Source organism: Antechinus flavipes, chromosome 1 (genome assembly GCF_016432865.1).
Source record: "Antechinus flavipes isolate AdamAnt ecotype Samford, QLD, Australia chromosome 1, AdamAnt_v2, whole genome shotgun sequence".
Taxonomy (NCBI): domain Eukaryota; kingdom Metazoa; phylum Chordata; class Mammalia; order Dasyuromorphia; family Dasyuridae; genus Antechinus; species Antechinus flavipes.
The window spans coordinates 21,610,710-21,628,315 of record NC_067398.1 but is presented as its reverse complement, the minus strand read 5'-3'; the positions used below and the strand labels follow the sequence as shown (position 1 = coordinate 21,628,315).

The following is a 17,606-nucleotide window of genomic DNA, read 5'->3' as shown; positions in this document are numbered from 1 at the left end:
AGAGAGAGAGAGAGAGAAAGAGAGAGAGACTGAGAAGAAAAGAAAAACAGTTTTCAGTGGCATATGTCATCACTGAATTAATTCTGTTTGCCTTTTACTGGCTTGGATTTCATCCCAGTAGGAAGCAAATAAAAAATGATTACAATGTGGTGTGGATGCTTCAGGCAGGCATCCTCCATCAGACGGACCCCAACCCTCTCCACTGTGCCGCTCAGCCCAGGGTAAGGAAGCCTTGTCCTTTCAACAAGAAGAAAAGCGTATTTTCAATGACAAAGGTGAGCCCGGATCTAAAACAAGGTCAGAAGTTGGGGAATGGAAGAGAGCAAGTTCTGGGTGTCTTGGAGGGTGGGAGAAGGCCACGCGGAAGGGAGGTGTTTCCTGTGCCCATAAATCTGCCGCCTTGGCAGGCCGTCCACCAGCTCAATCGTGGGTAACATAAATGTGTTTATTCTCCCTAAGTAAAGCCACTCATCACCATAAACTGTAGATAATAAAAGCAGCGGCTTTTATCAGGGCATAAAACTTTCTCCCCCTCTCCCTCCACCCCAGTCCTGACATTTCATAAACCACCAATGCAGAGAAGCCACGGTTCGCCATTTACAAATGCAGATGGATGCTCCCAATCTCGGACGGGGCTTCTGTCCCGCCATGATGGATCCTGGGCTGGCTCGCAGCATCCCATTTGTTTCCATTAGAACACCCCCACCATTCACACCCACCTCCCTTCCTATCACTCCAAGAGGAGATCCTGATCTCCATTGCAGTTGTAGGTGTGGGAAACGGGACAGCTTTTTCCAAAGTCCCATCGGACTTCCAAGGCCCATAAATACCGGATTCGGTAAATCAGCACTCAGTGTACTTTATTACAGTAGCATCTGGAGATTTCAGGTGGCGAAAGCTGAGAACTGGTCCTCCTTCCCGTCTGTTCGGCGGCCCCCTGCCATGTGTACTTTCCACTCTCAGCATGGACTTAGAGCATTCCACCTTTCTCTCTCACCTTCTCTTCCTTCCCCAGCCTTCTGCAAGAAACTCTACAAGCCCCTTGCGGAGTCTAGTTTTTCAAGTGTACGGCTTAGCCAAAAGGATCACTCCAACCACCTAATTGTGGTCCAGTGCCATCCAGGGGGTGGGCTGCTACTTCCTGGGACTGCACCCAGCAACATTAATTGTGGGGCTTTTACCTTCCCAGAACCAAAGCCTCCCTGATTAGCACTTGACCTCCCCCCTCCCCAAAGTCTGCAAAGCCCAGGAGAAATAAATCCAGGGAGGGTTCCAAAGAAAGGCAGTACTGATAAGTTTACCCATACAATGCAATTCAACAAACTTCCCTTAATCCATTTTATAGGTAGCAGATTCACAGGGTTACCGGATGCCCACTGAGCCTGGAAGATGAATTTACAGACCACTTTTCTTCCGGGGGCTAGCTGTGATTAGACCTTCTTCTCCTCTGTAGCCAGTCCAGGGGAACCTCACATCCATCTACTTATTCTCCCCAATCCTCCAGAATGAAAGGTGGGGGCAGTTAACTCTTGGTTTGGGGCTCCCCCTGGAGAAAGCACAGGGCTTATTTCATTTTTGTCTCTCTTCACCTCCCCAGGACCTTAGGATGGTGTCTGGAACAGAAATGCCTCCCAAGCCAACCGAACTGAACTGAATCAATGAAGATGGGGTTTTAAGCCTCACCTGAAAATCTTATTATGAAATCTCAGAGGGAGTGAAAATGAGTTTTTTCTATTGACTACATCTTTAAAATGGCAGGGAAGAGTTTATAACATTAGATTGAATGTCTTTTATTTTCCTTCTCAGAATAGAATAATGCTTAAGCGACTGAATATTAAATGGGAAGCCCTAAATATGTATTTGCTCTTAGTACAAATAAGTAAATAAAGCAGAAACATGATAGAGATTACAGAGAGTAAGAATCATGGCGCCATATTTGTTTAAAGTGATTCACCTCCAGCATATGTGAAGGGCCATTTGAAAATAATCACAGCAAGATGGGCTGAGAAGTAGGGAAAGCTCAAAGAACGAGAATTATTGGCAATTTAATCATTCCTTTGCTCTCTCACCATTCTTTATTCTTTTACCATCCATGTTCACAATCATCATCATTTTAGTCAATTCCATAACTCTATTTTATTGGCTGTAACTTTAGGGACCTTTTTAAAAGGAGGTCATTTTCTACTGTTTTGGAAGTAACTAATTGGGAAAAGAAATCCTCAGACCATGGTGATTAAAAAAAAAAAGCAATTATTAAATGCCTACTGTGTGCCAAGCACTCTGAGGGGAAGAAAAGGCAAAACAGAAGCATGTTCTCATGGAACTCACAGACTAAGGGGTGGGAAAATATGAAAGTGACTTGTTATAAATAAACATACAGGATAATTTGGTGGTAATTACTGAGAGGAGGCACTAAGACAAGGAGGGCTGAGAAAGGCTTCCTATAAAAGGGAAAGATGGAGCTGGAACCAGAAGGAAGCCAGGAGACAGGGCATGAATATTGTCAGCCTTTCCAATATAATAGAATCTGAAAATCTCTCTGCTTTTGCGAAGACCAAGAGCAATGGGAAGCTAGTGTGGTACAGGGGAAAGACCATCTGACAGGATCTGAATTCAGAACCTGTCCCTGATGCTTATTGCTTGGGTGTGACATTGAGCAAGTTATCTCATTCACCCTTGAGTTTTCTTTTCTAGAAAATGAGAGAGGTTGGGGAAAATGAGGAGGTTGGACCAGGTGGTTCCAGACATCCCTTCTAAGGTTATATCTGTGACTCAATGATCCCATAATAGGTTGAGGTTTGGAGTAAAGTCTAGCACTAGACTTGTGTGCTTCCCGTGCACCAGTATACTAGTATAGCTAAACACAGGGATACTGACTGCCAGTTTTATCCATGCTTCCCATGAAACAAAGAAAAGTAGAAAATGACCCCTAGTCCTTTCGGCTTTGGGAGCTATGTGGATAGAGTGCCAAGCCTGGAGTCTGGAAGCCCTGAGTTCAAATCTGGCCACTTACTATGGTACCCTGGACTTATCAGTTTTCCAATCTGTAAAATGAGCTCGAGAAGGAAATGTCAAACTCCCCATTATCTTTGTCGAGAAAACCCCAAGTAGAGTCACAAAGATCCAGATGTGAGTCAATTGACTTCTATAGCAGGGGAAAGAGAAAAAGGGGACAGAGGATGGCTGACATGGGTGAGAGTTCTATAGGAAAGACAAGCAAGGACAGGTTGTGGGTTGTAACCCCAGGCTGTAAACCCTGGTAGAAAAACCCATAGTGATAAGATCACAGATCTATTGGCTTATGGAAGGATGGCATTACTGGTGAACTAAGATAATGTCAAAAGCCACATAACCACTTAGCATGAATATATGTTTCATTTCTCCTCCCATGACCTCATAGCTGTGCCTTCCAGCTAAGTGGGACAGACCACTATTGAGACCTGCAGGGTGATCTGGTAGTCCATGCACCTGCAAATTTTGTGAGCAAATCTATAGTTTTGGCCAATGAAAGGACTTAGAAGAAGGGGATGAAAGTTCTCCGAAAAGTACCTCTGTTCTCTTCAGTTGGACCATTCCATTTTTAGAATTACTGGACAGATGAGAGCGGCTCTCCAAGTTGCATACAATCCACAAATATTATTTAAGAGCCTACTATATGCTAGGTATTTTGGATACTAATATAAAATCAAGATATTCTTTTGTATTGAAATAGGCACAAAATTAAAGTTCTAGGAGAAGGTTATAAAGAAGGGAACAAAAAAGAGGGTTTCCCCAATTCTCTTGCCATTGAGTCTTGCTACTGGCTCCTTTGGCTCCTCAAAGGAGCTGCCTAGTTGGACACTGCCATTCAAGGGGGTCCAGTCTCCTTGAAGGAAAGAATGGTCACACTAGCTGCACACTTCCTTAATTGAAATCTGCTCTATTGGTCTAAGATATTATCCCTCAAGTTCCCTGATTACTCCCTCTATCACCTGATCTAAAAACCACGTACCACGTTTATTAAGATAGAGAGAGAGCATGGAGATCATGTCATACGGGGAGCTGCTGAAGAAACAAAAATCCATTTACTGGGAGAAAAGAAGCTTTAAGGTGACATAATAATGTTTTTATCTTTAGCATCTGAAGAGCTGTTACAAAAGAGGAGGTAGTCTTGCTCAGTTTGATCCCAAATATTAGGACAAGGACGTCCCAATGAGTGAGAAGGCACCAAGGTACAAAGAAATTAATTTTATCGAGGAGCATTCATGTATTTAATATTAATAAGTGGAGGAAAAATATATTTCCTAGCAGCAAGAGCTCCCCCTAAGTGAAATGGGCTTCCTTAGGAGAATGAGGAGCGTCTAAGGTGCACCAGGCTGACCACTCATCAGGCACAGTAGAGGACCCAGCCCTGACCGTGTCCAATATTGGCTTTGGCCAACTGGCGCCCAATTCTTGGGGCATAGATGGTGCAGAACATTAGAAGAGCTGGAAGTTCATCTCAGGCAAATAATGTATTTTGTCAGCAAGAAACACTTCTCATGGTTATATATTTGTATGGATTATTTTGAGGTTCTAGAGAGGATGTTAATTTTTCAGTTTGAGTCAGATGGTTGCCAGGTCCCTTCCAGCTCTGAGATTTGGCAATACTTCATTTGTACATAGCTCTTGAAGTAATAACTAGAACATTGAATTTGTTCAAAAAGATCCGGGTTCAGATTCTGCTTTTGACAATGATTTTTTGGGTGATCTGAAGTACTTTGCTAAATTTCTTTAAGACTCAGTTTTCTCATCTGTAAAAAGGAGAGGATCAAATAGCTCTTTCTCCCAGGATGGTTGAGAAGGACAAGTGATGAGCATTTTGTAAAACTCTAAGTGCCATATAGAGTAAGCCATTACTTTTGGCTAACATAGGATATCACAGCTCTCCAAAGTCTAGTACAAATGTCCCCTTCTAGATTATCTAGAAAGTTTTCCGGTTACCACAAAAGATCCCTCTTGCCATGTCTTTTCCCTTGCTTCAAAGGTAACATTTTCTCATGATTGTACCAACTAGTCAAGTGAAGCAAATGATTTTACGGCACAGATTAGAGGCAGAGTTGGGTCAGGAATTGAGGTCAAAGGTTGAGTGTTTAAGAGACACTGCCTTTGTACCCAAGGTTTGCAGTAACTAACCAATTTATTCAGGGACACTTTCAACAACTCATTATTCTTTCAATTCTACCTTTAAATAGTCAACTGGTCTATATATGGAGGTAAATATCCCTTCCTTGAATCAATCCTGGACAGAATGCTTTTGACCATTTCCTTATCATTGGTGCAAAACTGAAGGTCACTCAAAGACCTTTAAAAAATTAGACCATTACTAGCTTTAAGGAGGAATGTAACTCAAAGCATGAAAATTTATTCTGTTATAACTTCACATACGAGGTCTCAGCTTTTGATGAATTTTAATGTTTACAAGTGTAAAAGCAAATAAATATTTACCAGTTGCTTCTCTCTCTCCTCTTTCTCTCTCTCTCTCTCTTTTTTGCACTCTTATAACTCCACGACAGCTTTGATGCAAAAAATTTGTTACCAAACATTTTGGAGTCTGGCAAAATCAAAGATTTTTTTATTAAAAGACAACAAACCACAACAATAACAACCCTTGTGCTCACATGAGGGAAAAATGGCTTCATTAAATGAGATAGATAGATGGCAGAGACAGGGGAGGAAAAGAATAATTATCTGGCTGACTGGGTTGTAGAGACCCAGTCCTGACAGTGCCCAGTTCTGACTTTGGCCAACTGGCACCCAACTCTTGGGGCCCGGACAGTGAAGAACATTAGGAGAACAGGAATTTCATCTTGGGCAAATAAAGTGGTTTGTCAGCAAGAAATATTTCTCATGGTTAAATGTTTGTATGGATTATTTTGAACGTCCTAAAGAGCTTGATTCCAAGCAGATTTATCAAGAGAACTAAATTATTGCCAAATGACAAAAAAGTACTTGAACTAGGTTACTATTTAAAAAAAAAAGGTTGGAAAGGGTCACATTTTAAAATCATACAATAGGAAACAAATAATCACAATGACTTATATGACTCTTTTCAATTTGCAAAACATTTTACAGAGCCTATCTCATTCCATTCCAAAGATCCCATTGATTAGGAAATATCAATTAAATTGTGGCCTATGATATTATGGAATAAGGAATTTATTAAGTTGTTTTTCAGTTGTATTTGACTCTTTATGCCCCATTTGGGAGTTCCTTCTCCAGCTCATTTTACTGATGAAGAGGAAATGGAGGAAATCAGGATTAAGTGACTTGGTCAGGGTCCTACATCTGGTAAATGTCTAAGACTCATCTTCCTGACTCCAGATCAAGTGTTCAATGTATTATGGCACCACCTAGCTGCCTACAGAATAAGACATAAGAAAGGTAAATGGGAATTTAGATAAGTGTGAGAAAATGTAGTTCAAATGAGAGCAAACTCAGTAGAACCACACAATGATACCTTAATGAAAGACACCGCTAAACTCATTGCTGATGGGATGTAGCTAAGTGGCTGCATAATGAGCCATATAGAATCTGAAGGATAGCACAAAATATCTCTCTTCCCCCAGAAAAGATTAAAAGCAGAGACGGGGACAGAATATTGATAACGGAGACACGTTCAGAGATAGTCACTTCATTAGTTTTGCTGTATAGTTTTTGGTTGTTATTAAGGCAGGTTCTCTGAGAGGAGAAGAGAAATACTAGGGAGAAATAAAAGGCTTCACTAAAAATAAAAAGGTAAAGACTTTTATTTTTTGCTCAAACCTGTGAATTGAGCTACATGGGGATACTTCCACTGTGGAGCCTCCTTCTATTGCTGTTCCAATTTTTCTACAAGTCCTTTCTGGTATAATTACCTGCCGTTTATGCTATATGTATCTTGGGATATATGTAGTTATTTGCATGTTGCTTCTCCCATTAGAATGGGAGCCGCCTGCTGTTCTGAACTTCTTTTTTTGTATTTTTCCTGTGCTGGCACTTAGGAGAGCTTCCTGAGTGCTTGTTGGACACCTGGCTGAACAAGGTATTCCTCACTGCTTCAGAGAATCGCCTAGAGGAACGGAGGGGGTTCAATTACCGGCCCATGGGCACCCCACCAGGATATGTCAAAGGCAGGACGGGATGGTCTTCGGTCTTTACCTACTAGACCATAGGTTGCCTCTTAGGTACTGAAATATAAGTATCTTTTAGGAGAGAGAATAACAGAATATTCAAGCCCTAGCACATCATATTTTTACCTGGAAGGGCCCTTTGAGAGAATCTATTCTAACCCCTTCATTTTACAGACAATGAACCTAAGGTTGGAGAGGTGAGCTATGGGACAGCCATTTGAGATAGTGGATAGAATGCTGAGCCTGGAGTCAGAAAGAACCAAATTTAAAATCTGACCTCAGATACTTGTTAGTTGTAGGATCTCAAGCATGTCACTTAACTTATGTTTGCCTCAGTTTCCTCATTGGTAAAAAGGGGATAGTGATAGGTTTTACCTCAAAAGGTTGTTGGGAGGATCAATGAGATAGTAATGGCAAAGCACCCAGCATATTGCCTGGCAAATGCAGGCTCTGTATAAACATTAGCCATTATTACATGATTTGCACAAGGTTACATAAACTGAACAACAGAGCCAGGGTTCAGATTCAGGTTCTGTGAATCCAAATCCCAAGCTTTCTCTGCTGATCCATTCTGCTTCCCTTGCAGATTCCCCCTAACTCATTTAAAACTGCACCAGCCTGGAGATCATGGTGTATCCATTTTCCCCTTACCTGGATTTACAGTGATGAATTTATCATCAGGAAATCGGTCCCCTCTGGAGCTCGGCTTTTTGGATGGCACCTCTGGTCTCTTGGGGTCCTTGCCCGTATGATGTTCACCTGTGACCATGGAGGGCACTTGGGTGGAGGTGACGGGGTCCGTGCTGGGCTCGGTCACTGTTTCCCTTTTCCCATCTGCTGGGTCTGTGGGGAGGACATTGGGATCCGGCCCTTGGCCAGCTATAGTTTCGTTTCTGTCCTCCTCCACAGTTCGATTAGGAGACGCTGGCACGAGGGTGGGCTTGGTTCTGTTCTGGACCTCCGTGCTGTGGGTCACTCCATTTTTTTCCTTCTTTTCCGAATCCTTTTCCCCCTCCTCCTCGTGTTCCCTTTCGCCATCCTCGCTCTCACTCTTCTCATTCTTCTCTCCTTCCTCGGCGCCTTCGCCATCCTTGGTCAGGGTAGAGTCACTTTCCGGGGCCGGAGAAGACAAGGCCTCTGTCGTGGCTACCACAGGCCTGGCCGACTGTTTGCTGGCCGAAGCCGCCGTCGGGAGGCGGGTGGGCCACACAGTGCTGGGGAAGGAAGAGATCCCCCCGCCGCTAAAGCCGAGGCCGGCGAGCAGGGTGCTGGTCACCACCGAAGCCACGGTCGCCTGGCTTCCACTCGAGGACGGACCCATTCCAGTAGCCATCGAAACGAATGAGAAGGGGATGCCCGATGAAGTCCAAGTGGAAGACCCAGAGCTGATGGGCGCCATGTCGGCGGAAGAAGCAGGAGAGGCTGTAGGCTTGAAGGGATCACGGGGAGGGTTGGGAAGGGACAAAGGAGAAAACAAAATGGAGAGAGAGTCAGTGAGTAGTCCTGGAAAGGCCACACTTCCAAGAATCGGATCTACCTTTTCTACAAGTCAACATATTGACCAAGAATACTTTCTATTACTTTAAAATTCAACCTTAGTATCACAGAACATAAAAATCAGAAGGTAAAGTCTGAAAGATCATCTGTCCCAGTGGTTCTCAAACATTTTATTCTCTACTCTTAAAAACTTAGGACTCCAAGGAGCTTCTGTTTATAAGAGTGAGCTCTATCAATATTTACCATATTCATGAAAACATTTTAATATTATAAAAATAGTTTTGATATCATAGACCCCTAAAAAGGGCCATGGGGGCTTCCTGGAGTTTGCAGGCCATATTCTGGGAACTACTGCTTTAATCCAAACTGTTCATTTTATAAACGAGGAGAAGTGGAGATTTAACCCTAATTGTTGATTACCGAGACACTATTATAATATGGAAGATATTCAGCTGTATTACTCTAACTGGCCCCTAGATGGCACAATGGCCAAAGTTATCAAGAGCATCCAATTTGGAATGGGGAAAATAGGAGTTCAAATCCTTTCTTAAGGATTTAGCTGTGTAATCTTGGACAAATTACTTCAGTTCTCTCAGTATGTGTTACTTCTTCTCTAAAATGGTGACAATTATAATTCCTACCTCACAGGTCTGTTTTAAAGATCCAATGGACTAATACATGTGGAAAATTTTCTAACGCTTACAGCTAAGAGCATAATTGTTGGCTGTTATTAGCATGACGGTGTAATAAATAATTAGATGGCACATTGGATATAGAATGCTGGGCCTTAGAGGCAAGTCCTTATCTTCCTGAGTTCGAATCTGGCCTCAGACACTTACTAGCTGTATGACTTTGGGTAAGTCACTTAACTCTGTCTCAGTTTACTCATCTGCAAAATAAACTGAAAGAAATGGCAAACTGCTTCAGTGTCTCTGCCAAGGAAACCCCAAATAGGGTCACGAAGACTCACCTATGACTGAAAATGACTAAACAACATAATTAGCATAGAGTTATGAGTAAAACATTGACTCTCAATACAAAAGGACTGATGTTGAGTCAGAGGAAGTTGGTTCAAACATTGGTGTTGGGGCTCACTACCTGTGTGATCTCAGGAAAGGCTGTTCCCCTCTCCATTTCCTCTCTGCACAATAAGAGATTTAGACTCTATGACCCAGAGGCTCTCTCCAGTACTCTGTGATCCTCTGAGAAGAACTGGCTTCTCCCACCCAGCTCTGCCATTCCACCAGGATGACTCGCATCATTGGATCCCACCCTCTCATTTTATAGATGAGAACTGAGGTCCCTTCTGGCTCTAAAATTCTATGGTTTCAAGAACAATTTAAGTGCTTAATAGAGTCATAGAATTTAAAAGCTAATAAAGGTACATAATACCAGATTATTGCTCCAACTCCGGTGTGTATTCATAAAGGTTGAAATTGGGAGCTGGAAGGAGCTTCAGAGCTCATTTATAGCCAAATTCATTCAGTTTCCAGAAGAGGAAACTGAGGACCACCGAGATGAAATGATGTCCCTAGAGGATACAGGTAGTGAGATAACTCTCCTAGCCAAGACCACAGAGATTCCCAGGTCCCTAGATCCAAACTAAACATTTTCCATTACTCCAGGCTGCCTCTGTTTATTTGATGGCCCATAAAAATGGAGGAACTCTAAGGAATAAAATGTAGAGTTGTTTTTTTCCTAGTTAAATAAGCTGGTTTCAATTTTCTCTGACTTTAGACTTGGATCTAAGGCACCTTAAGATGTTTAGCAACCAATTGCTGCCACCTGGTGGTGATGGCTCAAACTACATGCAAATATACATAGACATTAAAAATCATTACTTACCACTCCTGTTTTAACAATTCGGGTCCCTTGGAATATTCGAGTAGTATTGGCTAGGGGGAAAAAGAAATTTCATTTTCAAGACAGAGTTTTCTTTAAGGAGCTTCATAGCCACCACCTTAGCTAGATTTTTGCTGTTTGTTCACCAGAATGCTTTATTTATTTATTTATTTGTTGTTGTTGCAATTAGGAGCCTGAGCAGTTTGGGATAATTAATAGAAAATAATCAACATCATAAACTCCACGTGGCATTGAAAATTAGTAAAAAATGCTAATGATCAAAACACATCAAACTTAGCACATAGCACAGGGTCAGGCAAGTAGGAAGCACTTAAAAATGCTTGAGAACCTGATTTGGCAGGAGTGGTATATTTTTATTTTTCTACAGACCTAGACTTCCATTTGTTCTGAATATGGAAATTAGTGAAGGAAAAACTACTCCATTCCACAGTGAGACATACAGAAGAAAACAGTGATCTGTCTTTCTTTCCTCTTTTCCTTCCTTCTTTTTCCTTCTTCCTTCCTTCCTCCTTCCTTCCTCCTTCCTTTCCTCCTTCCTTCTTTCCTTCCCTCCTTCCTTCCTTCCTTCTTTTTCCTTCCCTCCTTCCTTCTCTTTCCTTCCTTCCTTCCTTCCTTCCTTCCTTCCTTCCTTCCTTCCTTCCTTCCTTCCTTCCTTCCTTCCTTCCTTCCTTCCTTCCTTCCTTCCTTCCTTCCTTCCTTCCTTCCTTCCTTCCTTCCTTCCTTCCTTCCTCCCTCCCTCCCTCTCTCCCTCCCCAGGGTAACTCCAAGTTTACCAGTACCTGAACAGGAAGCCTATAGGTAGCAACCCCACCAGATCCTACCCAAGTCCCTTCAAGGATTCAGAACTTAGTATCTTCCAGAGGCAACTAATTCCACCTTTACATAGCCTAATCAGCGGTGTGCTGAAACACATGTTTAGCACCGGACTTTCTGAGGTGGAAAATGTGCTTAGGACACATGTTTAAAGTCAATCTACAGTATTCATATTTTCTCCATTGCTTTCTTAAATCTAGATCATCAACAAAATGATAAATGGAACATTTGTTTGTAACAAACTTTGTAACAAAGTATAAATGTGCATGTTTAAAATTTAACAAGTAGCTCTCATGAACAAATCTGAGCTGGCACCAACATATCCCTGACCTTAACTCTTGGAAAGCTTTTTTCAACTTCAACTGGTGGGAAATTTTCTTATTTGGATTAGAATAAAAACTTCTTGAGGTCAGAGGCTATTTTCATGCCAGTGCTTAGGATAATTCCAGGTGCTCTGTAGGTGCTTAATAAATACATTCTGAATCTATGATGGCATTTGACCCTCTGGAACTACTTTTGATTCTGAGCTGGGAAAGGGGACAGAATCAAAGAGAATGAGTCTCACAAATTTCTTAGCTGGATGGGAGGACCTCAACCAATTTATTGCATTTATGAGAGACCTACTATGTGACATACAGATACTCCCTCTTGCACCAAAAAAATAAAAGGCTGAAACAGTCCTTACTCTAACCAAGCCAATATTCTCTTGTTTCTCTGCTATTAGGCTTCTTCTCTTAGGGTATTCCCATCTACATCTGGATCCACCTGAATCCAGACTTAGATCTCCATTTCCTGCCTCCTCACTTACACTTCTCAGGGTCTATGTCCTCCGCTGAGGAATAAAGCATGTGCCAGATCCTCTGATCTCTAATTCTTAGTGCATTCCCCCTTTTTAACTTTTCTGGCTCTATACCTCCTTAGGGAGATAGCTGATCTTCCTGGTGAAATGTGAGCTCCCCCAGGGTAGGGGCTATTTTGTCATTGTCTTTGTATCACCAGTGCCCAGCACTGTACCTGACACAGAACAAATGCTTGAAATTCTCTTTGGAGTTTTACGGATGCCATCTTGGAGGCCCTCAGATATTCCCCCTTCAATCTTCCCTTCTCTGGGCTAACCATGTGACATGTCCATTAGCAAAGCCCTCATCTTGGCTGTAACAATTTTGCCCACTTTGGCTTAATGAATGCCATCCCTAAAATAAATATAGTTTGTCTGGCTGAATACTAAGAGACTCATAGATATGACCCAATGGATCTCCTTGTGTTTGATTTGGGGATAATATGGACACTTTAGTAGAATATTTTACAATCAGTAGTCCAATAAGCATTAATTAAGTACTTACTATGTGTTAATCACTGTGCTAAATGCTAGGGATAGAAAGAAAAGTCTACAAGTCCTTGAAGTGAATAAAAAGGACTTTCTGGAGAGAGTCCAGTGAAAATCCACTAAATTTGCTGAAGTATAAAACAGAACTCTAAGAAGTAACATCAAACTCTGGGTTGAGGGGAATGATTATTTAGGCTAAAAAAAAGAAAAAGTTGAGAAGGAGGAGGAGGAAGAGAGACTTTGATTAGAATTTTTATAAGGGGAATGTTAATCGGATGCTCCTAAAGTCCAGAGAAAACCAGGTAGGAGGAATTAGATTTAAATTTTAAAAGGACAAAGTTGTGTTTCCTATTAGAACAAATTCACAACTAGAGGACTTAGTATAAGGAAAATATGGCCTAAATGTTTAAATACTCAGTCAGTCAACATTTATTAAGCATCTACCTCTGTAACAGATACTATGCTAAATGATACAAGAAAGGCAAAAGACAGATCCTGTCCTCAAGAAGCTTACAGTTGAATAGAGGTTAAAACATGTAAACAACTACATACAAACAAGTTAAAGACAGTATAAATTGGAGATAATCAACAGATGGAAGGCAGAACTATTAAATGGCATTAGGAGGGTCTGAGGTTGGTACCTCTAACTTATTTAAACTTCAAATGAGCATTAAGTTCTACTATTCTGAAATCCATTATGAACCAAAATAGATTTAAATTTTCTGAAAAAAAAATAAAACAAAACATCAAACTAAAACACTTGCTCTGACCACAGACTCTTACAGCTATTTCCTCATTTTTCTTCATGCACTGATATTAATATATAATCTATGTATAATATCATTAATATATCATAATATAGTGTATATATATACACATATAGTACATAATATTAATAATATATATCATAATAGAGTATATATATTATACACATCACAATACAGTAATATATTAATATATAGTATATATAATATTAATTATATATTATAATATAGTGTATATATTAATATAATATATATGTATATAGTATATATTACCCAGGGTAAAAACAGCCTTTCAAATGATACAAAAATATTATCTGACTTCAAGACCCAGCCAAAAGTTATTCATTGGTTCCATTCTCATCCTATCCTGCCTGGCTCCTGTTACTCTGCCTCTATACCTTCAGAAGCTTTGACTTTGTAGGGTAGGTCTTTCTTCTACAACACAGATTGCAACCCCTCTGGGGCTCGGTGGGCTGTCCTGGGGAGTTTCTGGGGCCGAGGGTCATCAAACTTATGATCAAACTTAGCTAGGCTGGTTTTTGGAAAACAAGCCTTCTGTCTATCACCAACTGTATTCTGTGACTTCTCTGTTTAGCAGCCAAAAACTTACTGTCTGGCATTGTCTTCAAAACCTAGGGCCAACGTTATGTTGCAAGAAGGCAGCAAAATAGAACATGGTGGGGTAAGGGTGTTACTGCCAATCTAGACATTTAAATTTGGAATAATTTAAAATTTTAATTCACATAGATTCAAGTAATTTAAAAATCTTAAAAATGGGACAATGGGAAAAATACAGAGCTGAATAAAATATTTTCGAACTAAGTGCCAGGCCGAAAAGAGATTACAGACCTTTGCATGGGTCAAGAAGTAAAGAGTAGCAACTTCCTTTGAGTAGAATGGAGATGAAAGCCACTTTTATTTCAGGTAAAGATTCCTTAAGTGTTTGCTTATCCATGTGCAATATTGGGTATTAGGAATTAATAGAAAAATGAACAAAAAAATAATCCACGGTTATAGATGAGTCCATTCAAAGCATCAAACAAAGAAAATTAGTGCTTGAAAAGGAAAAAAAAAAAGAAAGAGGGGGGTGATTTTCCACAAATCATTGGGTTCTGTGACTTAAAATATTCCTGACTTCAAATTTATTGCTGACAAGGCCTTTTGGATTACGTTATATTGCAAACATTTAATTTTTCAAACCTTACACAGAAGCCAAAGATCACGGTGGCCTATTAATCTGAAAAGGCAGTTCTGCAGATTCCAAATTCTTGGTCTGAGCACCTGGGAGACCTAATAATGATTTATGTCTCCAAAGTTCCTGAGCTCTGGTCCCAGACGCCTCTGACTTTGGCCTTCTTCTATTCTGTTCACTGGGCACAGATGAGGGCCTAGCCTGCAATCCAATTGCTCCGGGTGGAAGAGAGCCAACTCATTTATGGCACTGGTAGATTCCAGCAAGGCTGATTTATTTATGAAACAAGGCGGCCCAGCTCATTCCAATTAGTTTGAATGGAAGGGTAAGATAAATGTTAACATTAACATAGAATATTTAAATATTAAATGCTTCTTTATAGATCACTGGTCCTTGGGGAGTTATTGGAAAAGTTGACTGGGCTTGGTACAACTTGATCCAAAAATTACTGGTGTCTTTAGTGACAGTTCTACAGACGCATGCCAAAAAATGGTATCTTACATTTTTGAAGCTATAAACTACTTGTTATCATTCTCCTATAGAGTAACACAAAAGGTAAACATCCATTCAGTACTTGTTCCTTCACGTGGAGTCTTTTTGCTTTTGTCAAGACTTTGATTCCATGTGGCTATGATTTCCAATTCTTTTATAGGATTTGGGGACCATACTGAGAACTGTGATAAAGCCAGCATTCACTAAAACCATTACAAGAAAGATAAATGGACACCTGGGACAAGATGGGGTCTTCTCGGTGATGGTGGGGGGAACAGAGGGAATGATATACCTTCAGAGCTTCTGTAAAGAGGGACAATTGGAATACGGGATAACTGTAAGATCTAAGTAATGGTCAATGGGAACCAATTTCAGTAGTCATGAAGGGCCTGAGGAACTAGAGATAAAAGCTGAACTTTAGCATAAAAGCAAAAGATGTCAGAAATTAAAACTTTCTTTTTATTTTTCTCTCTCTCTTTCTTCCTTCTTTCCTTCCTTCTTTCCTTCCTTCCTTCCTTCCTTCCTTCCTTCCTTCCTTCCTTCCTTCCTTCCTTCCTTCCTTCCTTCCTTCCTTCCTTCCTTTCTTTCCTGAGGCAATCGGGTTTAAGTGACTTGCCCAGGGTCCCACATAGAAACTGAAACTCTGAATAAAAATTGTTTATTAAATGCTTACTATTTGCCACACACTGTGCTAAGTGTTGGAGACACAAATGAAAACACCAAAATTTAAATAGAACATACAAAAAACAAATCCACTTGATCGGTTTCTGTGTCCACATGTTCCTGAGAAAGCTACAAACCAAATCACCCAAGAATTCTGAAGGAGAATGCCAAGATGGTCATCAGAAGGACATGTTTTATGTCAAACTGGTGACTGGCCACAACTTTATGGATAAAATGTCCCAGTTCTTAGCTCTCCAGAGTGTGAGAAATATTATTCTCCTCTTTCAATCTTTGGGCTTACACAGTATTCTTGTTAAAGAACAGCCAGAGAATACTAGAGTTTTGTTTACTTCTTTTTTTTTTTTTAAGACTGAAATATAACTGAAGACTGAAATGGATAAAAAATATCCATACCTCAACCAGACCAGAAATACAACACATGAAACAACTAATGATATTCTTTTGCCTACAGATTCCAACAGACTGGGAGGATGATAAATAAAGGAGAGAGGAAAGAGGAAAGGAATCAATATTGCCCGCAGAAAGAAGTACATACTTTACCTTGAAACAACATTGTTTGGCTAAAATCGCTGCGCATGTCATTTCTGCATATAGCCTGAACTCTGAAGAGATAAAGGCTATCGGGTGAAACATGGCTAATGATGGCTTTCTGTATTTTTAAGAAAAAGATAGAAGTTAGTTTGTTTTAGAGGAAAATGAATATTATTTTATTCCCCTCCTTTCCCCATGCTACCCCAAAAGATCAACACAATGGTTTGAATATTATCCAGGATGGATTCAAACAGCTGTTCCTTCTTGGTCAAGATAGTTCAGATCTGGGAGTCCATTGGTGGGCAGAACTCCCAGCAAAGGAACCATCTCTACATACTGAGCTTGGCAGTGCCTCGGTGAGAGTGGTTCAGGTGCATTAAGTATCTTGCTTTGGGTACACAGCCTGTATCTGTCAAAGATGGGATTTGAACCTCCATTTCCCAGCCTTTGAATAGGGATCTTGATTGATTTTCATAGTCTGGTTTTACAGAGATCACTATTTCTAAGAGCATCAGCTACCATTTGACCTACTCCCAGACTATGAAACCAATTGGAAAAAAAATTAAAAGCCTGTAGGTTTTTTTTTTTTTTTTTTTTTTTTTTTTTTTTTTTTAATGGGGAGATATGGTAGTTTTGAAGCAACAACAAATGACTTCCCAAACCTCCTGCTGATGTATTTAATTTCTTCCCTTCTGATTTTTATGCAAAGATAAATCAACTAAAAATCAATTCAACCTCTGGACTTTTCAAGGGGACATGTGCTATAATGCACTGGATGCTCATTGGTTCTTAAGTCAGAGAGATCTGGGGTTCAAATTACGCCTCTGACACAGATGTGACTTTCTGTAAGACATTTTCCTTATGTCTTAGTTTTCTCATGAATAAAACAATGGGTTGGACTCTGAGATCTCTGAGGTCGGTCCCTTCCAGCTTTAGTACAGTATACTATCTCCACGGCTTTTGTAGAAAACTTACGTAGGGATACCAAATGGTTCTCTACCGAAGGCGCTACTCGTGGCAATGAGTTATCTCCCTAAGAGAAGCCATTTTAAGAGCAGTGCTTGTGGCAATCTAATGACACAACTGTCATTAAGATCACAATGTGACTTTTTGAGGAGTAGAAAAATTAATTCTATCTATTCCCAAAGAAAATAATCATGAAAGATTGGATGAAAAAAAAAGTGCTATCAAAGGATGTTCTTTCTTCCTTCTCTCCTTTGGGATGAATCCATGCCTGATCCTCTCTACCTCTGATCTACGTTCCCTTTCAGAGTAAAGCCCCCATGACCCCATTGCAGGGATTTGCCAGGGTG

General features: G+C 40.5%; 1 protein-coding gene across 3 annotated transcripts in view; it reads right to left on the bottom strand.

The window, feature by feature from the left end:
* PTPRG (protein tyrosine phosphatase receptor type G) overlaps positions 1 to 17,606 on the bottom strand; it is a 786,314-nt gene that overhangs the window by 115,974 nt on the left and 652,734 nt on the right. For all 3 annotated transcript variants that reach the window (XM_051980013.1, XM_051980023.1, XM_051980032.1), the window contains exons 10-12: positions 16,303 to 16,411; positions 10,473 to 10,522; positions 7,782 to 8,559 (exon numbers count right to left, since the gene is read on the bottom strand). In XM_051980013.1, the coding sequence (XP_051835973.1) occupies positions 7,782 to 8,559; positions 10,473 to 10,522; positions 16,303 to 16,411 (937 nt within the window). The remainder of the gene's footprint in view (positions 1 to 7,781; positions 8,560 to 10,472; positions 10,523 to 16,302; positions 16,412 to 17,606) is intronic.